Source organism: Chenopodium album, chromosome 17, assembly GCF_948465745.1.
Source record: "Chenopodium album chromosome 17, dcCheAlbu1.1, whole genome shotgun sequence".
NCBI lineage: Eukaryota > Viridiplantae > Streptophyta > Magnoliopsida > Caryophyllales > Amaranthaceae > Chenopodium > Chenopodium album.
In genome coordinates this window covers 1,880,539-1,908,445 of record NC_137850.1, presented here as the reverse complement: position 1 = coordinate 1,908,445, position 27,907 = coordinate 1,880,539, and the positions used below count along the sequence as shown (strand labels likewise).

Sequence of the window (27,907 nt, the reverse complement as noted above, 5' to 3'; positions counted from 1 at the left end):
TGAACTGAACTGATTGAAACTAAACTAAACTGAACTGATTGGAGCTGAACTGAACTGAAATTAAGCTGAAGTAAACTGGCCCTAGTCCATCTAATAGACCTTAGGAAGTTCTTGGACTTACTAATGGTAATGAATAAGGCGATGCTTAATTTATTCACTTAGTCAAATATATTATGAAAAAACATATTAGAACGTCTCAACCAAGCTCTGATATGATTTTCCGAAAATGAAATTCTAGTTTCATTCCATTGATTATGTTTATACACCATGCGCGGGGATTTGCATTTGGCAAAGGTTTTACTGCTCACTTTTGACACGAACCTACCAAATTTTATACACAAAGACTAATTCAATCCATACATTCAATAGGACTTTTTGCCGTCTTCAATTCCCCCACCCCCCAAACAAAAAATGACATCACATCATGATGCAAAAACAGATCGAATGATCACGTCAAAAAAAAATGTGATTTGTCAACTTGGGTTTCCACATAGCAAACATCCATAAGAAATCCAATAAGCAAGTAAAGTTTCTACCTATAGCGAGCTATGGCATATGCAAAACCAGTGCAAGCTTTGGTTTCATGTTAAACCAACCAGAATCATAAAGTGTGATCAATCAGCTAATAATGTTATCGGTATCTATAACGATCCCTGTCTCTGCTGTAATCTCGGTCCCTGTCATAATCATAGTCTCTGTCCCGATAGTCCCTTCCTCTATCCCTCTCTTTGCTTCTGCTTCGGTGCCGATCCCTACTATCACGCTCTCTGCTCCTACTGTCTCTGTCATCATGATCTCTCCCCCTATCTCTGCTCCTCTCACGGTCTCTGTCAGCTACACCTGAAATCAAATTAGAATTTCAATTTCATCAATTTACATTTGAGCAAACAACATTGAAATCAATTAGAAGAAATTCTGTACAAGTTTAAAGGAAAAATTGTATATAAGCTCATGTCAAAGTACTGTACGGCCAGCAACTTTCATCGATCTTGCAGAGCACCACATATGATGCAACAATCACAAATGTATCCAATAATGTAAAATCATGGAAAACTGATAATTGCCAGGGCAGGGTTATGTTTATCGGTATTTAGACTACAATTTGTTAAATGTAGAAAATCATGCATATAATGAAAGATTCCCACAAAACTAACAATCTGAGTAAGAGAGGTAATTACTTATAGTGGTCATTAAAAAGTTTCAGAAAAACTACATAGCATAAAGTTTCTCTCCTTATTAAGAAATCCTACGGCATAAGCATTGGCAATGGGCCATACTAACCTATGCTGCTAATTGTAGTCTCTTGAAGGACTAAAGAAAAATCACCTTAGTATGAGGGTATTGCTTTTAACTTCACACAACCATTAGCTTTCAAGAAATAAATGTTCAATACATGTCAGAGGAAGGATGCTTTTCAGTTAACACAAACGTTATTCTTCAATAATTATATCAAGATATGCAACAATGTGATATATATTTCAATTTTTTTTTTTTTTTTTTTGAGAAAAAACGTTTAGAAAAAAGCAGCCAAACTAACAGTAAACCCTGTTTTAGGAGTAAATCCACATTCTTACCAGTCAAACCAATCAATAGAACGAAAGATAGAGATAGCATGCAAGCACACAACAGGGCACATCACTTGATTTAGTTACAAATAAGTTTCTTCTCTGCAACAGTTGGATTTTCATTACAGCTATCAGTCAATCAGTTCTTTGCAACAATTGGATCATCACTAAGGCAGTCTTAGTAATGGAGGGCTCTCCTGTCAAACTAACATCACTCACACCCATAGAATGGTCGCACTTTTTGAACATTTTTAGATTTGAATCATTTTTAAAATTCTAATCAAATATTTTTTGTTTTCCAAACACCTTTTTTTCCAGCTATATTGTGAAGAAATAAATATTTGTAGTGGCTATAATGGGTGTAAGGTGTAACAAGTGAACCTCAACAGTTTCAATACATGTTATGCCTTTAATAACAGGTGATAATGGCTGATTAGGCAATACACAAAACTAAAAAACTTGTCATAATTTAAAAAGTAAGTTAATTGTCTTTTTAGTACTTATGGAGTTATGGAATTGGAAGTGTGAAAATCATTTATAAATATAACCTAATTGTTAATTTCTAAACAAGCAAGAATCAATGTGTAGAAGACCAAGATGAGAATGGAAGATACAATCTCATAAATCATGGTAGAGATTAAATTCACTGTACCAGAGCCAGACCACAATTAAGATGAAACCTAAGAATTTGTTTGTATGCTTTGAAGATTGAGCAAAAAAAAAAAAAAAAAAATTAGGGACAGTGAACATCTGAAGTTTTTTTGATTTTTTTATTCACAACTTCAGAAGACATCTAATTAATACTATCCTCAATGACAGCAGCATTGAGCAGGCTGACTAGGGGGTTTAAACTTAGTAGAGTATTTGTCCAACTTCTACTACAACCAAAACAACAAAGCCTTAGTGCTTAACATGAATCGTCATAAGGAACTGTTTGAAATGGGAAAAGAGAATATCGAAATAATCATCAATTGAATAAAAGTTGGAAATAAGTGTCTAAAGTGAATAACAGAAAGAGTATACAAATAAAATTTACGAGAGTTTCAAAGAGTGGTAAGGGGTTTAAAAAGAGAGGAAAAACATGTGAGTAAAGACATAAAAGGTTTGAGAAAATATTAGCAAAGGAAATAAGTAAAAGTATGCAAAACACGCGTTGAGTAAATAATTAAAATACTAAAATAATCTAAACAAATAGTACTCCCTCCGTCTCTTTATTAGAGTCCCCTTTCTCATTTTTCACGGGAATTAAGGTTTTTGGTAGATTCCTTAAACAAGTACCAAAGTACATTACTTGCATTAAATAACTAGTGAGAGAAAAAAAAAAAAAAGAGAGAATAAATAGTTTCATAAATGATAAGAACATTTGGCACAAAAAATCTGAAAAATTTGAGGATAATTTGGGGATTAAATTAGGAGAATGAGGTTAAAGTTGTAAAAAATCACTTACTTAAAAAGGAAAGATTCTTATAATGGGACTTTAATTTTGATTTGCCAAAAAAGGAATAGAGGACTCTAATAAAGAGACGGAGGGAGTATATATTTATATTAAATCATGACACTGCTCACAAATTTTCTCCCCCCACTCCACCCTATCCAACACCATATTTCCCTCAATCCCCAAAGCACTAATATCACTCTCAAACATCCACTTCCTAACTTCATTGTAATAATTAAACTAAAACTAAGTAATACAATCCCGTCTTAATTAAAGCTAAACAACCAATTGGACATCTTCATTGTAATAAGTAACAGGTTGTAATAGTGTACTTTCATCTTGAAAAAGTAGGCAAAACATTAGTGTACCGTGTAAAATAGTACAATTGCAATCTACTACGTCATATCACAAATTCACAACCAAAACAACGTGGTCAAACCCAAACCACCGTAGCAACCCAGTGACACTCACACCAGTCGAATATATAGACCTTGTGTATAAACTACAAATAAAATTCACATGCCATAGCGATCAGCAGCAAAATTGAGTTTAAAAAGATGGGAAAATGATTGATACCTCACCCTCAATGTCATAAACATCCTAAAAGTCTAAAACCAAAGTTACTAATTTATATGTTACATTGAATAACATATGACAACACATTGCATTCTCTCTAAGCAGAAGACGATGCCATACTCAGAAAATGTGACATCCAGAAATTAACAAACAAGCGCTTCACAGAACAATTACTTAGAGATGATAACAAAAAATACCTAGTTCCTCAGTTTCCCATCCTGCACGCCCTGCTCCTGGAAGCACCTTTCCTGTGTCGGCTTCATGAGTTTTTGCACGGAACTTTTTCTTGAGATTACCGAACTCATCATACAGCTCTCCATCATCCTAAAAAATGCAACAATAAACTCAGAATAAACAATACAACAGATTCTTAAAAAGCTATGGTAAGCAGATAAATTTTCTCACTTCTGCAGCTTCACGCCGGCGTCGCTTTGTCTCTTCTAACTCTTCCTCGTCAAGTTCCTTGTAGCCACCAGCACGTCCTCCCCTGGAAATCATCAATAAGTATATGGTTAGTGATTTCACTAAATTCAATAAACGTGGCCTCGACACGAAATACTAGAGCATTTTTACAATCCACTTTTTCTCCTCAAGGCTCATTAAACAAGTTCAAAAAAATTCAAAATACGCTTAATAAGCCTGTTATTTGCAGCATTGTAAATGAAATGTGAATCCCTAAACTGAAAATCTGGCATTACTGAACCAATAAACGTATTTATGTGAAGAAATGTACAGAATCAGAAAGGAGATACTTTCTCAGTGGCCGAAACACAAACCCAAACTATGCTTTGCATACTAATGCAACAACAACAACAAAATTAACTCCCAGCTACCCATTAAACAAAAGAATGTTTGCTCTGGATTCGAGTGGCATTTCACCCTTAACCACAACTCATCCACTGATTCTTCAACATCAGTCGGTTCGGACCTCCACTTAGTTTCATCCAAACTTCATCCAAGTCTATAGCTCTACGCAGTTACATTTTGATGAAGAAAGTAACAACTCCAAGCTGGCTGTCCCACTCTCACTTGCAAATAAAATCAGATAGATTTAGCATATGAACCAAACCACCAAAGTTTGGACTTTGGAGGCACACTCTTGTAAACCTATCCTTTTCCCAATTAATTAAGGATCCTCTTACAGGACTAATGGAAAATAATCAAAAGATCACAATTGACAAAACAAAGAATAATTGACAAATGCTCATTATTTGGAATCCCGTTTGTGAGGTAATCCCCCCCCCCCCCCTTTTAATTCCAAATGAGAAACCCAACTTTCGTTGACTCCTATTTTCCAGCCTTTTTTGCATGTGTCGCAGCTAAAAAATTTCACCCACATCTCGCTACTCGTTAGCACCCACTTTCTTCTATCTAATTCCCCACTTCCCCAATTTAATTTTGTTCTTATCATCCTCTTTCTTTGTCTTAACATTTCTTCTTATATGGGTCTTATTTGCACATCATTGGGGCTTTGTGGTTATTAACAAGGAAATGGGGAACATTTGTTTTAGTTATCATACAAATCAAAAACTTTAATCTATACATAAGAATTGTTTAATTTCAATTTATTTTTTTCCACCTTTGTTTTTGGTTAATTATTTTGGTCTTTAGTTGCAGTGGAATAAGATTGGTTATTGGGCAAGAAACTATGTCTCCCAAGATCAAAATCTGCATCTTCATCTTTGTTTTTAGCTAAATCTTACAAATGTTTTCTAATTAATTGGATTAATAATTGTGGAACAAGGTTGATGATGGAATGGTGGACTGGGAGAAAGACGTGACCAACCAATGAAAAGAGACGTTGACCTCCCAAACTGCTTTGTTAAAAAGATATGTCGAAAATGGTAGCTGAATTGAGGAGCTAAAGTCAGGGCCCTTCAAAACATAATAGTGCAAAATTCCAAATGAAACAGTAAAAAAGACGGAGGGAGAATCAGCTTTTGGTTGTAATATGTTATTGATAACGATGGGAGGAGTTAGTTCTTGGGAATATTTTGGCTTCTGCTGTCGGACTTGTGCATTAAAGTCCACAAATTAGCATTATATTAATTTGTAAGTCCAAATCATTTGTTTTATGGGATAAATGCTTTACTTCCACATATTCCTAACACTATTGCATATTTTATAAGCAAGAAAGTGACAAAGAACCAGAAAAGTGAACAATAACAATTTGGGAGATGGAGAGATGGTGATGGATCAAGCTTTTTAAGCACGGTGGGGTGGGATGTGGGAAGTAATGAAAACGAATGGAGAGAGGAACAAAAAAAGGGAAAACTCACGGAGAAGAAAGATGAATAGATCCATTCAGCTTTAGGAAAGAGAGAATGTGTGCTAGTTGAGTAAAAAATGCATGAAAATAATGCAAAATGAGAGTCAATCACCCAAAATTTAACTTTCTCACCCGATATTAGAGTCAGGGTGCTGAACTTAAAACAAAATGCTATGTTAAGGTACCATTTGAAATAATAAATTGAATAGGTACTAGCTAAAAAATTGTAATCCGTCATTTAACAATTTTTCCAAGTAAAAATGGTTTTATTAATTAAGAACTTTCAACTCTTGGTCTACAAATTTTAGAACTCAATCAAGAACAGGCAAACTCGGCACAAAAAAGGCAGACATGATAATATGTATCTGTGTCATTAAATGAGCTTGAGTTTATAGCCTACAATTATTCAATGTCATGCAAAGTTTACATACACAAATAACACAACTGAATCAAATACGCTAGATAACTAAGACTCTAGGGAGTACTAAATACGCACAAGTTACCCTATGAATACTGGAGATTCTTTAAACATTTAAGCTGAAATATGAGAAAGTATGGAACAATAATCAAATTTATATTTGACCATTAGAAAACAAAGCTTACAGTAACATACCTTACACCACCCTCACTGATACCAGGTTTGTTAGTGTTGCAAATGTTGCACTTTGTACGTTTTGCCCAATTAATATTAGCACACCTGCAACATCAGGGAATCAGATGACTCGCACTGCATGCAACACGCCATACCTTCTTTTTTTCTTTTTCAATTGAAGGGGGAGGGGGTGTTAAATAACAAAAGGCATTGAAAAGACATCAAGGGAGCATCACCCACATACAATTGTGATGCTCCATAAAGATGAGCATTCTAGGAGCAAACAAGCCATAATTATCAGAATACAACAATCATATCGATACTATCAAGATGAAAATGGGTATAAAAAGCCTTATTGCAAGCAATCCAGCCTTACATGGGACAAGACCAGTCATTTGGACCAAATAGTCCAGCTGTTGGACCAGTTGCAGCTCGTGCATGACCTGCAGCATCAGTAGCTCCACGACCTCTTCCTCTACCACCACCCCCAGCACCACCAGAGGCACCAGCTGGCCGGGCAGTTCCACATCGATTGCAAACACCACGAAAAGCGAAATTCACATTGGTACAACTGTTAATACACTAAACGTAAGAAACTTTGTAATGCTAGAGTACTAGCAAACAATAAGCACGTAAAAGGAGCAAGAAAGAGCTGCTCACCAATCTCACATCACAGACCTTGTATTTGGACACATCCAATCACCATCTTGTTGCCATGCTTTTCCAGAAGCATCACCCCGCCCTCTACCTCTTCCTCCAGCCCCATTCAGGTCCACCACATCTCCAACGGGTTCAATAAAATCACCAGGGACAGCAGCTGGGGCAGCAGCAGGTATACCTGCATCCACTGCATCACCCTTATTCTTGGACTGTGCTATGAATACACCAATTACATTTCCATGAAACTCTTTATTATTGAACCATTCGACAGCAGCTGCCGCAGCATGTGGATCTTCATAGGTGATTGTTGCATCACCCTTTGGTTCATTTGTCACCTTATCATGGTATAACCATATCTTCGGCTGACCAGTTCTTTTATCTTTCTGCAATGAAGATCACCCCCAGAAAAACATAAATTAAATAAAAATTCCTATGGTTAAATGAGCTAAATGTTGCAAACCTAATCCTGGTACTATGGAAGATACATCATGCATCATCAGATTCATCACAATATAACAATTCTCCCTACCTTAATCAATCCAATGGTGCCAAAGAATTCAGCCAACATGTTATCATCAGTCCCTTCAGGTAAGTTACAAACATAAATAGACCCATTTGTGGGAACGCCTTTGCCCAAATAGTTTGCCATTAAGCTCCAATATTCAAAATGCCACCAAAGCAACCAGCATCAAGCCCTGTTCGTGAAAAAAGGACAATCAGGCCACATATGTGACTTTAGCAGTCAATGCTCACTAACTTCGACCATAAATTCAAGAAAAGTTGAACAACAATTTGATGTCAAAACAGCATAGCTAAAATTATCTTAAGACATACTCCTCTTGTCCAGAAAAATATAGAAATAAAAGTCACGTATATTATTATAGAATGTTGGAAAAAGGTCAAGCATTTTTAATTTCTAGTATGGTTTATTCTTCTAAATCTTCTCCTTTCCCAAAGGTCTCTATTTAAACCAATTCATAGTGGTGCGCTTTATTCATCACGGTATTGTTTTGGCATCCAATGGGCAAATTCAGCATTGTTTCCAGAGGGGAGGGGAGGGGAGGGGGGGGAGGGGGGGGGGGGGGGGGGGGGGGTGGTGGTACTGGAGTACAATATGAAGGTATTTGTGGTGAACAAAATTAGTTTGATGTCATATCCGATATCCCTAACTATGAGATGGTAAAGTCACCAATGCAACAACTATTTCAAAACAGGCTCGAGGGGTTCAAATGTCACGGTGCTAAACCTTCGAACCGAGCCAAGCCTACCCTTTTCGAGCTCGGCGTGAACCCGACGAGCCTCAAAACCCAAGCATGACTCGGGCTCATGGGCTCGATTAGAATCGAAAAATGCAACTCATCAGCAACCAAACTTGACTCAATTATCAAATTAGGCTCGAAAATCACATAAAAATCGTATCTTTCAATCAACAACGTAAGTTACACGTAACAAAATTACAGCAACAAAATCGCTCGGTATGAAATTCAGTAATTATAACCAATAGTTCAATAATCCACCTAAGAAGAACCCTAAATTGACTAAATTGACAATCAAATGAACAGAACGAGAGTGAAATTAAACCCTAGATAGTGAAATTCATATTCGATTATTGAAAAAAACAAAAGAAAGAAAAAAACATTTTACCTCAGAAACTGCTTCAATGGAGGAGAGAAAACTCAAAGAAAGCTTCAATGGAAAGCCCAGAGTACGCTTCAATGGAGGAGAGAGATAGAGAGACAGGTTGAAGCGTAGAAGTGAAAAGCTCAAAGGGGAACAAATGAAAACATAGGAGGAGGATTAGTGACACGTATATAATGTCAACCATCAGATATAAATCGATATCAATGGTCGAAATTCATTCTCATTTGAGTTTTGTACAGTCCATATACGAATATTGAGTTGTTAATTGTCTTAATACGAGTACTCTCTAAGGAATATTACATAGGGCTTAATAAAATGTACCATCTCAAAGACGTTATCGAACTTACTAAAGAACACAACGTAAGTTTCCTTTTTCAAATTGAAGGAATGTACAATTATACGATTTCTATTTTGTTCTCGGATATACTTAGAGTTAAGCGTATTAAATTTGTACAAAGGATTAAGAATTTAAAAAGGTTATTTGTGAAGTGATTTCAAGTCAACAACAAACAAAATTAACAAGATTCAATTCACCAAATAAATCTTATATTATTAATACACATTGGCCACATAAAATTAACTTAGCTTTGCCAAGTCTTGGATGTAATCTTACATGAACTTTTCACACCAAATTTATATTAAGACCATTAGAGAACTAGTGGTAGCTAGGAGGGCAACAAACTACCAACAAGTAAATTTGTTCATGATCATTTTTCTAGCTTAAGTTCACAATCATAATTTTGGCACGCAAGCAGCATCCTTGTCTTGGGCTTCCTGCTCTTCCATGCTATCACATAGGACCTTACCCTTTGTTTCGGGCAAAGAAATGACCAAAAGGCCGCAAAGAAGAATGGTCACACCAAAGACTGCATGAGAGAAGAGTTGATTGCTCCTCCCTATGACTACCAACACCGGGACAAAGACAGACGCCAAGAGCAGTGCTTGCCTCGACAGTGAGGCTGCTGTGTTCCTGATGCAAGTTGGAAACAACTCCACAACATACATGAATAAGATATTAAACACCATACAAGCACAAAATAGGGCTATCAGTTCCAGTCCAATATGTACACCCTTGTGATGATGACCGAATGTGATAGATATCATACCGGCAGCACCACTAATCGTACAGAATCCTAGCACTGAACTCCTCCTGTTGCATCTTGGGATCCAGAAGAGGAATGTTAGCAGGCATGATGAAAGGAATAGTAGGGCATTGAATGTTGCGCTCAAGTATATGTTGAGACCCAAGCCTCCGACACCCAACAACATACCGAAATACATCATTCCAACACCGAAACTAAGTATCATAGCTACTATCAACCTTTGAATAGCCCATCTTTTCTTGACTAAAAATCTTCATTGAAGAAAAAGGATTCTTCCCGTTATTGCTAGGAATACCTTGATTAAATTCTAGAATGTTTGGTAACATTGAGCTGGTACGATCATCCAGGGAGCCGATACTTTTCAGTACACTTACGGCTTCCATTGGACGTCCCATCATGAAGAGCCATCTAGGAGATTCACATAGGAAGAAATGAATTAATATGGAGCATACGAAACCAGGTATGGAAGTGCAGAGATAAAGGGTACTCCATGAGGAATTTCGAGTCAAGTAAGCTAAAGCCGACAAGGATAACAATCCCATTGTTAAGAAGAGGAAACCAATCATTACAATTTGGCCTCTCCACCATTTGCCAACCCTCTCCGACAGAAGGACAAAAGAAGAAATGGTAATGGAGACACGACCAACACCAGCAATGAAGCGGAGTACAGAGTAAACCCAGATGTTAGGAGAAAAGGCCGAGGCAAATGAAGCTAGTGACATAACCAAGCAAGAGAGACAGAGAAGGTTCTTTCGCCCAAGCGATGAATCACCAAGGGAGGCAAGCACATATCCACCCAACAAGCAACCCATGAAGAAAGAAGTTGCAGGTAAACCCTTAATGAAAGAGCTGGCACATTGGAGATCCCAGTCGATATGATTGTGTTGTGCTTATTCCCAGTCCAAGCCCACTCACTCTTCGAAAGATTACAGATGTTAGAGCTGCTGGTGCAACTACTACCTATTCGATTATCACTTATGCAGTGCCATTTTGGTTGAGCATCTGTGAAGACACTGATAAATGTCTGTTGGTTGTCAAACATTGGAAGAACTGATGCCAGGAAGGCTTGCACTATCTGACTGCAATTCATCCGTCCAAGACTCCCCTCGATCACTTCTTCCACAGATAGTGGTGCCTCCTTCTTTGAGTCACTCCCATCATCTTGTTCGTCTATGTCAGGAAGCTGACTCCCCTTGAACCCCTCTTCTGCAGACAGTGGTGCCGCCTTATTTGTGTCACTCTGACAGTCTTGTTCGGCCATGTTAACAGACAGAACAGAGAAGTAGAAACAGATTCAGCAATTGAAATATAAATCACATACACTCCTGTGATAAATGCAGGAAGCAACAAATAAGAAGTTTTATTTACTTCAAAGAAAGAACTTGTACGATTTGTTTATCTCTATACAAGTACGTGTCTAGAACTAGGGACATAATTAAGTAGCATAAAAATATGCATATGTTAAACAGGTACAAATATGCAACTAGCCACATACGTAGTGTTTTTTTTTTTTTCCGAGTTTAATATAAAAGAAAGACCTCAAACAGTCATATATCTAATACGTATATAAATAGTATATAAGATCATAGGGAGTATTAATCATAAATGTCCCTGTCTGGCATCTCACACAGATCAGGGATTATGAAGAATAATGCATGAATCAGTCAAAAGTATTAACTTATCCTTCTTCGTGATTTTCATTTTATAATAATTTAAGCTGTAATTGCAAAAACTGTTACGCTACTGGGTCTATAATTATATACATAAACTAAAGTACTTAATTATTAAAGGTTAGTAGGGCATTACGACCCACCCACTTTACAATGTTCACATTTTTATGATACTGTATCCTAGTGATAATGATGTATCAATGTCCAATTATAGAGGAGCTCTTCAATGATCCCCGAGATTAACAAAACAGTCCAATCGCATATTTATTTATAGCACATTGTATGTGTTGCAGTATTCTGATCCTTGAGGTATTTGTTAGTTTCACTTGTAACTTGAATGATGGTAATAAAATGGTACTCCAAATGACAATATACCTGTTATATAATACGAACTTGCAGTAGTTAGGACTTGGTATTAAGAAAATTTTAAGCAATGACATATCCTCTTATTAAATCCCGCCCTATGTTACCTTTAATATATACTCTTGTACTACGGAATACCTCAATTTCAAAGTAGGTGTCTACTCTAACGGGACTATAATATATACTTCATATGTCATTTTTAATATCAATGCATTATAACTAAATACCAAGAAATTGCTAAAATATAACGATCTAGATCTTCATCTACCCTAGGAATATTTTCATAGATGTGCAGACTACCATTATAAGCATCTGACAGTCTTACAAATGAAAAAGTCAACCAGGACATTAGACAATAACTCAACAATGAACAAAACAAGAAATTCCGTAATCAATTGGACATAATTTACAGTATATCATAACTGCACACAATTCACAATTAAAGTTCAGAAAGAGTGCATTTTATAAGCAAAACAAGAAATTCAAAGAAAACACAACAAACGTATAAACTTTACTCCCACCATTTTCAAATGTTGGGCGTATTTGCTATTTAAGTTGAAGTTAAACTTTAATTTCAAATTTCTCTACTCAATAATAATAATGGCAAAAATAAGAAAAACATCAAATACTTAGAATGGGAGGGAACACTGTCATCAAGGTACTCACTAGCTAGCACAGGACTTGAGGATTACGAAATACAATCAATTACGGAGTTTTTTTTTTTATTTATCCTTCTCCTGAGTACGCGCATGCATGTGTAAAGAGCTTAGATTAATATGCTACGCACAGAGGAAAATTCACAAGTTTAACAGAATAAAACTATCATTTTCCGAGTATGGTGTGGCTTTTATATGATCAGTCGTCTCAGACATGCTTTCCTACGCAATGGCCTTTACAAAGTGGGACAAAACAATGATAAGCACGGAATTCACAGTTCTTTTATGAATAAAGGTGCTTTAATTTCTTACGAAAGTATAAGAAAATAGCTCCATTAAGAAAGCATTATTGGAGAATGACGAGCAATCAGATAAAATTTACCAAAAGTACATTGCATCATGTCATTAAGAAGATAAACATCAGTTCATTCAAGTTGCCTTGTCATAAATAAAAATTACATAGGAATCCCATTATTGACAGGAAAAGACCACAGAAAGATAGGTAATCTTACCTCAACGTTGTCTAGCAAAGATTGATCAATCCCATCACTTTCAAGACATCGTATTCGTGTTATGTCGTAATCTTCCTCTAAGCAATTGCATGTAGAGTCCAGCAAGTGTCCTTGGGTCAATAATATCTCCAAGATTGCAAATTGCAGTTCCAGATAGTATTTCAAAAATTGATAGCCATTAGATAATAAAAATTTATCACAATTGAGAAGAGTTTAACCATTAATATAGTAGAGTCCAACAACAGAAATCAGAAGTATCAACTGCTTGACTGTTTATATACAGGTGATAGTGCTAAATAGCAATGTATAGAAAGAAGCCAGTGAGAATAAAATAATAAGAAGATTCACCTTGCTCTTATTAAGGTTAAAGTGTTTAACAGAGCATCCAAAAAAATCGACTGCCTCAACCCTCAAGCTCCACAGTACAATGAAACATATCAAGTATGTAAAAAATACAAAATCACAAATTTTCATGTTTCTAACTTCAAGCACAAAGTAATAGTTGAACATGAACCACTATACTCGTGAACAAGCTTGATCAAAGATCAAATAAAGCTGGTTCATATAACTGAATGAACATGATTAAAACTTTTAAGTTGATTAACCAAGACGTCATAGGAATGAGAATGCGAGAATATAAAACACACATCCTGATGTACCTTGGACACCATGGTGATGCACTACTTTAGAGGCAGATAATTGATGGGGAGAGCAATAATAGGATTCCGGTATTCAGAATTTTTTTCCCCACCATGAGATCCCAATTGGTGGCAGATCAAAGGAGATCATTTTTTGAGAACCAGGAAACGGTATGCTAGTTTTGGACAGGTGAATTGGCGCTAAGACTCCTCGTCCTAACTCCTGACAAGAAGGCCATTTGAGGTGTCAAGGTTTGGGTTCTATTCAAGCACTAAAGCGATCAGCGATGCAGCAATATAGTAATTCTCTTGCAGCTGCTGCATTTGATTCAAGCTGCCCAACTGTGTATGATATGCTATAATTTCATGCATGTTATAATGATTACTTATTGCATGGAACTGGTGCTCCAACAGATAAGCATTCTTGAAGCTGTTACTGAAAATTTGGAATTACTTACTCAAAACTACACCAGAAAGCTAAACTAAACTTAACTAACATATCAACACTCACAAGCAAAAAATTCTGGCACTGAAAACAGAGGGAAAGAAGGAAGAGACTCAAGGAATGATAAAATTGCATGGACTAATGCAGCCTGTTTGTAAATAAAGCCTATCAATAATAGAGACTTGATACAGATTTATGGAAAGACATGAATACAATGGTCCCAACATTTTAAGAGGTTCAACAGTACAAATTTTTGTAGTCAGAAATCATAACTGAAGTTCAGTACAATAATTTGACGAACACCAGTCTGCAACTTTTAGCAGGACCCAAAAATATTATGAGGCTGAATTACTGTAAAAATCGATCTTCGGGAAGTGTTGAATTCAAGGCCAGTCTTCTACAAGGGGATCTTTTTGGTATCTTCTCTCCAACCTTACCAAATAGTTGGAAACACAGTTCCGTGAGCAAAACGAGTTTGGGCATTGCATTCAGCATTGATTCCAGGCATCGCAATCAGTAGTAGAAAGGGATTGAAGGGAGGACAAGAACTGCATCCAGTTAGGTAGACTCACCAGTTGTGGAACATACTGGATATTCAAGGTGTGGGTGATGAAGTCCATGGAAAAAACCCTATGCCATTCTGTCTCTCTTCTGATGGCCTAAAGATCATAACATCTGCTTAAACTTAGTTCCTCTAAGGCAGTGAGATGCTCCAATCCTCCAGAAAAACATAGTCCACAAAATGAAAAATTAATAAAGGGACAAGTATTGCAGCAAAGGCGAACAGCTCTTGAACACCACCCCAACTTCTCCCAACTTCTCCCAAGCTCTCCGAGTCTCTATCTTTCTCTATTATCAGTCTTTCAAGACACTGGTATGACTCCATAGGCAGGAAATTTAGCCATGTACCTTTCTCAAATACAAATATTCCTTATTTTGAGAGCAAGAATAGCACTAAAAAATTTCAGATTCAAACAAAATTGGTGCAGAAAGATTGTCAACATCATTACAGGATAGCCACAGATAATTCCAACAAATTAGAGCTAGATTTTAAGTACTTGCTCAACAATTCAGCAGGCATCAACGAGTGATGACATAAAACCAAAAATAACTAAGGGTAGCATGAAGTGCATGTAATTGCATGTAATTGCATCTTAAGCAGCAATGCTGAATATTACTATCTCATTACAGTGCTTCTGGCATATGATTTTATGGAGACAAAGTGACATCCATTATGCTCTATGAGCACACGTAGAGAATGCTAAGAGTTCAAAGAGCTTTGACCACAAGTTGGGATTCACAGAATAACATTCTCTTAGCGTTGCCTTGTGTTTTTCCTTTCAGATATCTCAGATACACAACCAATGCATTTGTAACAATTTTTATTCCACCAGCAACTATGTTTGCTTTACTCATAATAAAACAAATCATTTAGAACAAGCCAGTTCCATCACCATATAATAAAGATTCTACTCCAGATAAATGTTCACTAACTGAATTTGAATTAGTAAGATATAAAAAAAAAAATAAAAAATAAAAAATAAAAAAAAAAAAAAAAAAAAAAACTTAATGAAGTTATTCAGTCATACTATTACCAATTAGTCTCAAAAAAATAAAATAAATAAATATTTAATAACTAAGACTCAAAACCATTGGATCTGATATGTAACTGATGCAACACTAAAATTTCAAAGTTGAACCATGTTTTACCTCTAAGATAGTAAAATTAGTTTGCAACAAGCAACTTGGTTTAGTTCCTATATCTTCAAATTAATTATATAGTAAAACCTATTGCTAGCTATTTGTCATCACTAAACTCTTTGCTAAGTGTTAACCTTGGACTTCAGAGTTTAGACTTCTCTGAACCCAACTTTCAGTGTTTCCTCATTTCTCATCCTCATGGGTTATTCTGCCCCATCTGCTTTTGCCGGCTGACTTAATTGCAATTTGGTTCACTATATCTAGTACCATAATCCAGTGATGGTAAGAAATTGCAATCACTTATTTTTCTAGTCTGTCCTTACTCCCTAAATGCTATGCTGAGATTGCTGACCACAATTGATTACTCTTGGAATTAGCTTCGGTCGACACCACCAGCAGTTCTATTTATCTAGGAAAAGATATTCTTAGCCCCGACTTCTTGATTGAATTCGGTGACTAATTAACTTTTTTAAGGACACATGATATCTACTACCTTATGCTTAAAGTTCAACTCCTTGTCAAGGCTAAAAAAATGTATCATGCCAGACAACATACATAGGATTAAATTTTTGAGCCTCATATACTCTTCCAGAATATGAAAGCAGGGCTAACTAAATACCCGCAATAACATTTCTAGCATTTGAAATGGTGAATTTGGAGTTCTCAACCTATCACGTATACAATTAAGTTAGCTAATCACTAGCAAAATTTTAATACTTTGCAACTGACAAGTTAGCTCTTCTCTTTCAGCTTTTCAATGACACAATAAAGCAAAACCACTGGCGTAACCTAGTGCAGAGTCATTAGTAATTACTTACTGAATCATTAGCTTTATAAGAAGATTTAATATGCACTAACTTAATCAAAAAACAATATTACCAATACACAATTACAAGAAACATAGGCAACAACTTATGCTTGAAAAATTCTACATACTGGCCTACAAAAATGATTTGAACTAATTGCAATCTAAAAAACATTGATATAACTCACTTGCTTCTCATACTGGTGATCTTGGTTGTTTCAATTGATAAAGAAAGAAAAGCCTTGCTTTGATATTACTTCTATGGACATAAGCAATTAATTTTACTTAAATAGCTAACCATGTCCACATTTCAAGTAAAGACGTAAAGAGTATCAAGCTATAAGTTAATATAGGAGCATAGGCTCAACAACAATAGATAATCTAGAAAAGAAGAAGCTAAAGATAATTTGACAAAATGCTCAACCTAGACAGGTAGAGGCAGCACCTGTTGAAGCCGCGTACCAATGCACCATCCTTCTCAAAGGGGACATCATCGGATAAATTTTGGACTTTCAACGTAATACAAGCCTACCAGGGAATAGCAGCTTCAATCTTCCCCCATGAGACCAAAGCAGGTCCCCGTAGCCTTTTCTTCATCTTCTTAACCACCTTACACGCCTCCTTTTTCTTCGACATTTCAAGCAAACCCTTAACTAGACCTTCCATAGCCTCGAATGGAGGCACCCATTTGCTCTTCAGAATCACCTTACATGTATCCAATGCTGAAAGAAACTCTCCTCCTTGCACCAAATGCCTAAACAAAGTATAATATGTCAATGAAGACGGTGCAACATGCCCATCACCTATCATCCTCTCCAAACCCATTTTAGCCGAATCCAAAGCTCCTAACCTACAGAACCCATAAATAACCCAATTATAACAAGCAGCATTCGGCTTTACACCTTTAACCACCATCTCGTTCAACAACTCCATAGCTCGAGCGCACTGCTTATCCTTACACAATCTCACAATCATATGCTTATAAGTAGTCACATTACTCTCTAAACCCCTCCTTAAAACCTCCTTCAACATCTCATCAAACTTCCCCCAATCCTTCCCCTTCAAATAAGCCCCCAACATCACATTATACGAATGAATATCGGGCGAAACCCTAAACTCCTCCTCCATCTTCCCCACCAACAATTCCTCCGCCAAACCCACCTTCCCCTCCTCACAATACGCCCTCAATTTCAAATTATACGCCTTAACACTCGGCGAAACCGACATTTTCTCAGCACCACAATTAAAAACCTCATGAAACTCATCAAATTTCGAATTATTCAACAACGCAGTAAGAATTGCACAAAAGGGTTTTTCACTAGCATGAAATTGAGGACCATAATCATAAAACAAACGAAGAGCAGAGTCAGTCATACCAGCTTCAGAGTAAAGCATGATGAATCGAAGCACGAAACCTTCAGTAACCTTCTTCCTCTTGGAAAGGTGATCTTTGACGATGGTTTCGACGAGGTCGCAGCGATTGGCGCGGGCAAGCTTGCGGACGGAATAAGGGTAGATGGGGCGGTAGCGAGTGAAGGCGGAGAAGGAGGATTGAGAGAGGAGAATGTCGGCGATTTTGGTGGGGTTTGATTCTGTAACAATGGAGGATTGAGCTGCGCGAAATGAGGAGAAGGGAGGAGAGAGAGTGGTGGTGGAGAAGGAGGAGAGTTGAAAAAGGGGTGAGCTTGGTTTTGGTGTGAGTGCTTTGCGCAGTGAAGAGGCCGCCATTGTTGAGGAGAAATGAAGATTTTGGTGGTTTGAAGAGAGAGTGAATGAGTAATAATCGTTCAAACCAGAAAAAGGTTTAATTGTCACTAAAAACTCAATAGAGTCAAATAGTCAATACTCAATACACCTAAATTTTTTTTTTTTTTTTTTTTTTTTTTTTTTTACAGTTGTCAATAGTCAATGCAAGTAACCAAGCTAAGCTTGGTCTAATCGTAAGATTGTCACCTTTCAATCTTGAGCTTGGGGGTTCAATCCCCACTAGAGACACTTTGAGGGTGGAGATCCCTTACCCTTCCTCCTCACTCTTAAAGTATCTGACCCGCAAATATCAGACCAAAAAAACCGTGAGGGTTGCGGTTCAATCAAGTATTCAGGTCCAGGCCTCCAGGGTCATGTCAAGCTTTGGCCTTTTGGGTCTTATTCGGATTTGAGTCTTGTTGTAAGTTGGGTTATGTCAAGTCTTGTTTCTTCGGCGAGTTAGTTCTTAATTGAATTGTGTTTTGTCGTGCTAATATAACAACTTAGTTTGAGTTAATTCAAGTCCAGTAATTAAATAAATAAAGTTTGATTCTGATTAAAATGAGTTGGTTGTTCTTAGTGCAACTCAAGTTTTGATTCCCGTCAATGTAAATTGGGTCATTTACCCTTATGAGTGTAAGCCGGGTTTGGTTTAAGTCATATATATACTGATAATATTTTTATTTTATTTATAATAGTTATATGTGACTTTAGAAATCAATGCAAAATAACAAGAAATCTTCAAACATCATTAATAACTATACATTAAAGGCGAAATTAAGAATGAGAAATTTTGTAAATGTTATTTTTTGGCTAAAAATTCTCTTGCAATTTTATTTATTAATTTATTTATTTGCAAAAGTCTTGATTAAAAATATTATATAACCTATGCTATTTTCTTTCTCGATTAACATAAAAATGCTTAAAGGGAGAGTGGAAAATTAGGTTAAAATTATGTAGCATGTAGGGATGTGAGTGGGGTGGGCCATCCGTGGGGGTGAATCTAGTTTGGCAGATGGGGGTCGGGGATGGGGATGGATAAAAACCATACCCGCTAGGGTGATGCTAGCAGGGCGAGGGTGGATTTATGATTGTATTCGCCCCATCCCCGTTTCATACCGCATGAATTATATTATTATTATGTCTACCAAGCTATCTATTTCTCGAAATTTTTTGAATTATCGAATGATTTGACCTAGCTTTATAAAAATGTTCAACAATATTGTCATAAAATACTCACAAATTACATGTGATAATTTCGGGTATCGCTCGGTCCAATAACTACTTTCAATTTTGAATAAGCTACTTCGTATTCCAATAATCTTCTTGAGGATATGTAAGAAGAAATTAAAGAGCTATTAAAATATCTCATCATCTAATTACCGATTCCGCTTCATATTATGTGCAACATTTACTAAAAACAGAAGCTACACTTAATGTGTAACAAATGCTTTCATATATGTAATTTTTAAGTTGTCGTCTCTCTTTTATCTTTCTCCTCATCACATGCATCTATATTCACAAACAAAATTTGCGTATGAGTGCGTGTTAATGTCCTCGTTGCACATAATATGTTGAAACCCATTGTAGCCCACTTGTGAGTGTCCCATATTGGAGAAAGAGGAGAGGTGGTTCCACTTTATAGGGTATAGGAGTAACTCCTACTATTGCCAATTGGTTTTAGTATGGAAGCTCCTAAGCTTCTCCTCCTCCTTGTTCGGGTTGCCAAGCCCATTTCACATTGTTTCAAAATTTAACATAATAAGAAACAGAGATTATAAGAGAATGACTTCAAACATTTACTTCGTACTATATAACTAGTATCTTAGATCATAGGGGAGCATTAATCATAATTGCCATTGTCTAAATCTCACACAATTGAAGGATTCTTAAGAAATTGAATATGTTAAAAATCTTAACAAAATTCTTCTTCCTCAATTTCATTTGTAATAATATGAGTTTGGTATATTTGTTTTTTAATGTTAGACTTTAACCGTACTGCAAATAATGGTTATTGATAGAGTATAAATCATATTCCTGGGCCTCAACTGCCAGTTTAAGCTTTTGGTTGAGTTGGTCCTTTAACATGATATCAGAGCCAACGTGACATAGAGGTCACGGGTTCGAATCTCATCTACCCCTCCTTCAAAGTGGAATTAATTCGCACCAGATATGGAAGGGCCCTTGATATAGTATAAAACATATTCCTGGGCACAAGTTCTACTCCAAGCCAGGAGGAATGACAAGAAATTTTATTGTACAATAAGAAGGGTCCTCAAAAGCAGCATGTATCACAAACTTTTTCATATTACTCCTATTTTTTTTTACTAATGATCTCAAAGTGATTTTTTTATTGATTAATCTCACAAGTTCTTGTGCGTTGTATAATCCATATTGGAATTCCGTCTTTCCAATGTTACAATATGTAGAACATTGGATACGCGACAATATCTTTGGATTAGATTCTGACTTCAATATGTTTAATGCACAAAGAGGAAATATGATTCTGAGCAAGTCGAGAATGTATTTTCTTATCTGTTCCTATATCCTTAACCCTTATAAAAGTCCATAGCACCGTTACTGTAGCACAAAATGAGCTCCAAATTTACTGTTCCTTAGGAACAGTGAAATTACGCCCCTGCCCTTTGCCTCCTTTGCTGAAGCACCAAAATTTCAGGGGTAAAAGTGTCTTTTAGTTTCTGTCTTTTCTTGGTGTACATTTGTCTGTTCTCTCTTCATTGACTTTCTCTCTCCTCAATTGAATCTTTATTTGTTTGATCGTGATTGAGTTTTGATCATTAGGGTTTCAATTAATTATGAAATTCGGGTTTATTTCTTGGTTGTGAGGATAGATCATTGTGAATTTAGGGTTTTTTCTTGGGAATTTGGGTGAAAATTTGAGAGAATTTTGTTGAGTGAAGAAGGATGGGGAGTACAGAAAGATTGGTGAAGCAACTTGGAGTGACGAAGCCGATTTCTATGGCGAGACCTTCTGCTGTTGATTTGCAGAAGACTCGGGAATTGGAGAAGGTTTGTTGATTTGATTCTTAAATATTTAGTTTTAATTAGGGATTCTTGTTTATGGTAATTGATTGTTCCTGAGAAACATGAGACCCAAAGGCCTAACAGGCTAACAGCCCAATTTCAAACAACACTCAAGACTCAACCTGTAAATTTCAGAATTCAGATCTTGTTTTTCTCTCTCCTCCATTTTTTCCCAGGTTGATCATAGATCAGTAGATCACACTCTTAAATTGGAAAAATCAATTTCTTTTTTTTAAAAAATCAAAAATAAAAAAACCCACTGAAAAACCTTCATTAACATCAATTAAGAAACACTCAACAAAATCAACTAACTAACTGTGTCACTACAATCAAAATTATCCCCAAAAAAGTTGCAAAATTCCCAAATTTAGTGGGGTGGGTTGTGGTAATCGGTTCAGGTGGGTAGGATATCGGATCCGAGTATGGAGTTGCAGGAATCTGGGTGGGAAGAGCTATGAGAAGAAGCCCGAAAGATTGAAGGTGATCTTGGTGTTAAGCTTTCTTCTTATGCAAAGCTTGGTGCTCGTTTTACCTAAGGTAACCTCATTTTTTTATTCTAATTTTTCTGGGTATTTGTTCTTCTTAACATTTTGATTTGATTAATTTTGAATTGGGTTTTAATGGGTCTACATTGTGTTGAATTTATGTATCCTAAATTTGATTTTAGATTTTGATTATTGTATTAGTTTATGCTTCATTCTTTTTGAGTAGTTAGTTTGTTTATGTATAAATTGGTGTTGTTTGTTTATAATTAGGGCGATTGGGTGTAGATAGAGATCATTTAGTTACCAATTTGGTTAATTAGTTTTGTGGGCAGTGAATTTTGATCAGAAGAATAGAACTCTGACTGTGTTATATTAGATGGTGATTTAAGGTGAATGGGTTGGAATTTCAGTTTTTGGTTGAGTCTGGTTTGTATGAAAGCGATGACGAGGCGGCGAAGAGGGAAGCGGTTTTGGCTCGCCTTAGAGAGGTATAAGAACTAAATTGGTGTGTGTTGAAGTTATGTTCTTATTTCTGACATGAATTTTTGTTGATTTTGTCGAATTTGGGAATTCTGTCGGTTGATTGTTGATTATAATTGTCAATTAGTTGACATAATTGTATGAATGCCCTAGACTTGCTGAATTTGTAATATAAACGAGGTTGTTGTGATCATACATGAAAAGTGGATTGATTGTTGTTTACAGTTGATTAGGTTGAGATTACTATACGATCAAGCTAATTTTTTTTTTGTAAAGAATAAAGATGTTCGAAATAGCGCGATAGCAAACCAATAAAGCAAAGCAAGCTAGAAATCAATCATGTCTTCCACTAATTTGCTCCTCAGTGTAAAATATCAAATTAATTGAATTGCCGGAGATGAGTTGGAATCCGCGAAGTCCGCTAATGTTTCCAGCGAAGAAAAGGATGCTTGCATTGGGTTTTCGATGGTGTTGAAACCCTTCTCTTTAATATACCTTATTATGAGCATGGATATGGGTGAGATTTTCTGTGTTTTTTGCAATTAAATTGATTGTTTTGTTTGGGGATTTAAGGGATTGTTTGATGTGGGGTTGATTGAAATGTTTGGGTAACTGTTAGATTTTTTATTTCAATTATATTTGGTTATAATTGAAACTGATGATTAATTTAAGGTGGGTTTTCTTTTAATTATGTTACCCTTTTGATTTTGGAAAATTGATTCGAGTTTATGCTCAAACTATTCATTTGAGACGTTTTTATTGATTTTTCACTATTTTTAGAGCTATTTGGGATAATTTGTTATTCTAATTAACACCATTTCTTGATGACTTCTCTCTGAAATTCGAATTATCAGTGATTTTCTGTGAAATTTAGAGTTTTGACTATCAGTGATTACCAATTTGCCATAGTTTGGATAATCTCTATATTTTATACAAGTTAAGAGAGGTCAACAGTATTAGTTTTGCTCAGTTTGTTATGCTTTGCTTTTTATTATCTTGTTTTCGATTTCTACTGGACTCTCATAGCTCGGGGTTTGTTTATTTTTCATAGTTAGCTGCCCTTGCTGTAATTATCTGTTACATGACATTGTTAATATTCATTGTTTAAACAGATTAAGGATGAGCTGAATGCTGAATTTGTTGCTGTAAAAGATGCTTACGGTGATGATCAGCATGTCAGGTAAATTGCTTATGCTTTGTTTTAATTTAGATTTTTAAGGTATTAGTCTAAGGATTAATGAAAGCAGCATCTCTGCAATTAGAGGTTAAGGATTCTTAAGGCTTTGATATTAGTGTTATTACCTTAAATTAGGACCATACTCTCTGTAATTTTAGGGTGATGTGGTGAAATATTTTAGGGTTTCTGGTTGCTAATATTTATTTGATTGCATGTTTTAATAATCTTGATTATTTATAATGAGGTTAATGTTCATCAGTAATTTATTTTCCAATAATATGATTCTTCTAAGTTGGATTATTGTATTGATAATCAAACTGATTTTATTTCAATAAGTTAAGACCACCTGCAAAGTAAATCAATCGAAAAATTCTCCATTTTTGTAACAACTACTATGATTTTATTTTATTTTATGATTGATTCAGTATTTGGTGTTGTACAGATGTGTCAATTGTTCAGATAGGGCCAGTGGTTGTTTTTTTTTATTGCTAATCAGAATGTTAGGGATCCCTATTCTATTGACTGGAATAAGGTATCAACCTTTTCTGTGCTACAAGCAATTTGTAAATGTTTGATTCAATGTTTAACTTATTGACATTTGGATATGCAATGCTACAGGCAAAAGGAATGCTTAAGAATTCAAAATTACTGGTTTGAGTGAAAAGCTATGCAGAGAGCAGATGTATGACTTCTTTTCTAGAAGTTAGTTTTGTACTTTTTCATTGTACTTTATCTGGTAATATAATGGAGTCTTCTGCTTTGTACCTGCAATGTAGCTTCTCCTTGAAGCAACGAGGTAATGAAAATGGTGAAGGTGAGGCTCTAGAAGTTACAATGTATGATTACTTTGTTAATAATCGCAAAATTGAGTTGCGTTACTCTGATGCCTTACCATGCATAATTTAACACGATATGTCTTTTCTTTTATTACAGGTTGCAAAATACAACAGATGCTGTTGCAGCTCAGTTTTTCCTGAAGAATGTACACCCTAAGATGAGAAATGCAGCTTACGAGTTGTTAGAAAGCCAGAGCTTAATTTTTGACCTAATGTTTTTGGAGAGTTGATGCGAGTTCTTATCTCTCCTTCCGAGAGTATTGAAGCTGCAGTAAAGTTTGTTCTTCCCGGTGGTGAAGAGCTAGATATCACATTGCACATGCGGATGCTGACAAGCAGGTACTATGAAGAAGCTAGCTTCTCTTTAGAAACCAATATTTCATATTATTATCAACAAGGATAAGCAATGGTTACAAAGTGAGAGTGATTGTAGTCCTTCATTTGGCAGTATTCTATTATATTAGACGTACTAGGGGAATTGGTTGAGTTAGGAGTTTAGGACATACTTATGGCTTTGAGTTCCCTGCATTTCCTTCCTTTTTAAGTAACATGAAATATGTTACCCTGTTCATATATGATACATTTCTATCACTTCTAACATTTATAGGGAAAAGTTGAAGTGATAATAGTTTAGAAAATAGTGTAGCTATAAAATAATTTGAATTGGCATTAGAATTTTCCATCAAAAAACTTTATTCTGTATGCAATGTAGGATATAGATAGACTCAAGAAAGTAAATCACTATACTAACTTTACAATAGAGAAAGGGGCATAGGAGGAAGAGGGGGGTGAGTATGAGGTAGAGGTAGAGGTGGTGTCAGAACTTAGAAGCATCATGGCTGCCCAAGGTATATTTTGTGATGCCATGAGCAAATCTGCGCATGCCACATGCCCACATGGTTAGTGTCAGATACATATGAACATTGAAATCATAATCAATGTTCCTATTACAATCCCTTTAGGCTTACCAGGCGAAGATGATGATGGAAATATAGCACCTAGCACACTAAAACCCCAAATGAGATCTAGGATAAAAGGAACCAACAATACTTCTTGGCTGGCTAGCTCAGAAAAGACTAATTACTTAGATACCTATCTCACACAGTATAGGTTCTAAAACATGACGGGTCTCTCTAAGTTTTGATTGAATTCAAAGGAAGGAACTAGAGGTTTTGCTTAGAATATAACACTAATATAATTGTGACCTTGTGGAACCCCAATATGGCAGATCTTAAACCATGAGATCTTCTTGTTCTTAATGGAAAATTTCAAACCAAGTTGTGCTGGCAACTAGGTTCAGGGTTAAATATGCTGGGAGATACCCCTATTTCATTGAATCCGAAATGGTAATCATCATTGCCCAACCAGTCAATGTCACATGATCAGTAGAGTACAGGCATTTAGTTGAATTGTGATTTATTTTTATTTTTATTATTCAGTCTTGGTATGGGTTTTCCCACTTTAAAGTTTAAATAGAATATAACTCTAGCAAATCCACAATTCAAGCAAAAAAAAGAAGGGAAGAAGTAAGAAAAATGGGACATGGAAATCAAGATATTAGTTCTGGGACATGGAATATTAATTTTCTGAATAAAGTAAATGATGTTATGATTTTTTTTTCAAATTTGAAAGGCCTTTAGCTAATCATAACTTTCAATTTTGAATGTTCAATGGCTTTTTTTTTCCAATTGCCATCATCAAGTTTTCTCACTTTAATGTCTTTGGATCACCAATTAATGAGAGATTTTGTGGATGCATGCAATGTGTAGGTCAATGTGGCCAGTGCAGGCTGCACTAAGCTGCATCAGAAAAGCCATGGAGAACTTCGAGCAGGTGGCAAGACCTAAGGTGGTTGTGGTCTCTGATACCCCCTCTTTCATAAGCACAATCAAACCGAGTCTACAAGAACTTGTTGTGGTATTCAGTAAAGTGGTTAATTGTCTTGAGTTATATGTTATTATTATGTAAATAGTATAATCTAAGTATATTGGTGGATATAATATACTAAGACTATACTATATTTGATGTAATCTTCTTGTTTAATTGTATTTCATTTAATCTTCTCTTGCTTATGCCAACTTAATGGTAGAATATAATTAGATGTTATGTGTACTACTTAAAGGTTTCTGCATTTTTTAGTTTTGAAGCTTGCTCAAATGTTCATATATACATTTTGGCTATTGCTCTTATAAACAGTTTGAGGTTTTGTATATTTTCATGTATTTTTTAAAAAATTTTGGTTTGATCTTTATTTTTTTTATGTTTTTGCTTTTGTATTTTTAATGTCCTGTGTGTTTACCTTCCTCACTTTCATCTCAGTTTTATGTGTTGACTCATGTGGAGTTGAATTTTGGAAGTCTTGTGAAAGAAGAGGAAAAGATAGTGATGTAGTTGGTTGGAGGTATAGAATTGGAAGAAGTGAGTGAATTAAAGCAGTGAGAATCACGAGGAAATAACACAAGGCTTCCTATAATGTATGAACTAAGATTTAAGGGGCAAAAGTAAGAGAGGAGGGCGTTGATGAGGGAAAGAGAGTGAAGTACAGGTTGGAAATGCATAAAGAGGGAGAAGAAGAGAGGGGTAAAATCAGTGAGGGATGGAAGGAGGGAGATAGTGAGGAGGAGGGGGTGATATATATACAAAGAGGATTAACAAGATTTGAAAATGAGGTTATAGAATTTAAGAAAAAAAGAAGAAGGATAGCTAGCAAATTTTCGAGAAATGAACACTTTGTTGTTTTTTTTTTGGAAGATGGAAGTGTTTTGAACCCAGAACATTTATACAGTATATGCTTGCTTGCATTGGTAAGCTGAATGTTATAAGCTGGTGATTGATTTATTTTAGTTTAAATTACATGTATTAAAATTATTCTTCATAGTATACAAAGAGATTCAAAATTTCATAATTGAATAGAAAGTATCAGTGTTTTAATTGTGTTTCCTACCATTGTTGTTCTGATAAAATCAATGACTTCAGTTATAGCACTCTATATATTGAATTATACATGCATGACAATATTTCTAGTTTCATTAGTTTTCAAAAAAAAAATAATATGGTTTCATTATTGTGTGAATTCATAGTATCATAATAAAACCAATATGTAAGTAGAAACCACGCTATTATGAACTAATTGATAATACTTTTGTAAACTCATCTAAAGCAGAAACTCTCTTGGTTCTAAATTTTATCTTATTTGTTATAACAGTTCTTAATATTTCATATATGAAGTATGATAAAATAGCGGTTGGTCTTCAAATAAAGAGTCAGTTTATATAAAATAATAATACATACTTCAGTACAGTCCATCATTTATAATCCAAGGTTGTCAACTTAATCTGGGGATAAACAATTACAGAGTTTTTAGTTTAAATAAGCATATTAGATCATATATGAGGTTATAAAAGTTGGGGTAAAGAAAGATGCAAAGGAGAGAGAGAGAAAGAAAGGTCCATTAAAATACAGAGTTTTTAGTTTAAATAAGCACATTAATCATTGAGCATAGATCAC

The 27,907-nt window shown here is 35.5% G+C and overlaps 3 protein-coding genes and 1 pseudogene across 13 annotated transcripts; 1 reads left to right on the top strand and 3 right to left on the bottom strand.

The window, feature by feature from the left end:
- Positions 1–445: 445 nt before the first annotated feature.
- On the bottom strand, positions 446–8,875 carry LOC145587349 (transcription initiation factor TFIID subunit 15-like). Its single transcript, XM_081644075.1, has 8 exons — positions 8,742–8,875; positions 7,627–7,792; positions 7,116–7,480; positions 6,814–7,008; positions 6,459–6,542; positions 3,982–4,063; positions 3,774–3,900; positions 446–840 (listed from the first exon to the last, which is right to left on the bottom strand). Exons 2-8 carry the CDS (start codon positions 7,744–7,746, stop codon positions 632–634), a joined length of 1,182 nt encoding a protein of 393 aa, XP_081500201.1. The 5' UTR covers positions 7,747–7,792; positions 8,742–8,875; the 3' UTR covers positions 446–631.
- Positions 8,876–9,267: 392 nt separating this feature from the next.
- LOC145587348 (organic cation/carnitine transporter 3 pseudogene) lies at positions 9,268–11,776 on the bottom strand (annotated as a pseudogene).
- Positions 11,777–17,159: 5,383 nt separating this feature from the next.
- On the bottom strand, positions 17,160–18,359 carry LOC145590211 (small ribosomal subunit protein mL103 (rPPR7)-like). The gene has a single exon (XM_081646960.1). It carries the CDS (start codon positions 18,357–18,359, stop codon positions 17,160–17,162), a length of 1,200 nt encoding a protein of 399 aa, XP_081503086.1.
- A 2,727-nt stretch (positions 18,360–21,086) lies between these two features.
- LOC145589354 (uncharacterized) lies at positions 21,087–26,610 on the top strand. Of its 11 annotated transcripts, XR_014101655.1 has the most exons (9): positions 21,094–21,959; positions 22,318–22,395; positions 22,753–22,904; positions 23,500–23,567; positions 24,007–24,096; positions 24,183–24,246; positions 24,341–24,378; positions 24,498–24,739; positions 26,170–26,610. XR_014101655.1 is itself a non-coding variant. In XM_081645886.1 (8 exons), the coding sequence occupies exons 1-5, from the start codon at positions 21,930–21,932 to the stop codon at positions 24,223–24,225; spliced, it is 309 nt and encodes a 102-aa protein (XP_081502012.1). In that variant the 5' UTR covers positions 21,087–21,929; the 3' UTR covers positions 24,226–24,246; positions 24,341–24,378; positions 24,498–24,739; positions 26,170–26,610. The 11 variants fall into 11 exon arrangements, 2 of the variants coding, with proteins under 2 accessions (XP_081502012.1, XP_081502013.1); XM_081645886.1 differs by lacking the exon at positions 22,753–22,904 and having other exon boundaries at positions 21,087–21,959; XM_081645887.1 differs by lacking the exon at positions 22,753–22,904 and having other exon boundaries at positions 21,087–21,959; positions 24,341–24,400.
- The last annotated feature ends 1,297 nt before the right edge of the window (positions 26,611–27,907 follow it).

Excerpts from the sequence above, each read along its gene's own strand:
- LOC145587349 (XM_081644075.1), bottom strand. The coding sequence starts at position 7,746 with ATGGCAAACTATTTGGGCAAAGGCGTTCCCACAAATGGGTCTATTTAT. Across the intron at positions 7,009-7,115 it reads TGGATGTGTCCAAATACAAG|TTGTACCAATGTGAATTTCG; the intron begins GTCTGTGATGTG and ends GTGTATTAACAG. Across the intron at positions 841-3,773 it reads ATGGGAAACTGAGGAACTAG|GTGTAGCTGACAGAGACCGT; the intron begins GTATTTTTTGTT and ends ATTTGATTTCAG.
- LOC145590211 (XM_081646960.1), bottom strand. The coding sequence starts at position 18,359 with ATGGCGGCCTCTTCACTGCGCAAAGCACTCACACCAAAACCAAGCTCA.
- LOC145589354 (XM_081645886.1), top strand. The coding sequence starts at position 21,930 with ATGCAAAGCTTGGTGCTCGTTTTACCTAAG. Across the intron at positions 22,396-23,499 it reads TTTTGGCTCGCCTTAGAGAG|ATTAAGGATGAGCTGAATGC; the intron begins GTATAAGAACTA and ends TTGTTTAAACAG. Across the intron at positions 23,568-24,006 it reads GGTGATGATCAGCATGTCAG|ATGTGTCAATTGTTCAGATA; the intron begins GTAAATTGCTTA and ends GGTGTTGTACAG.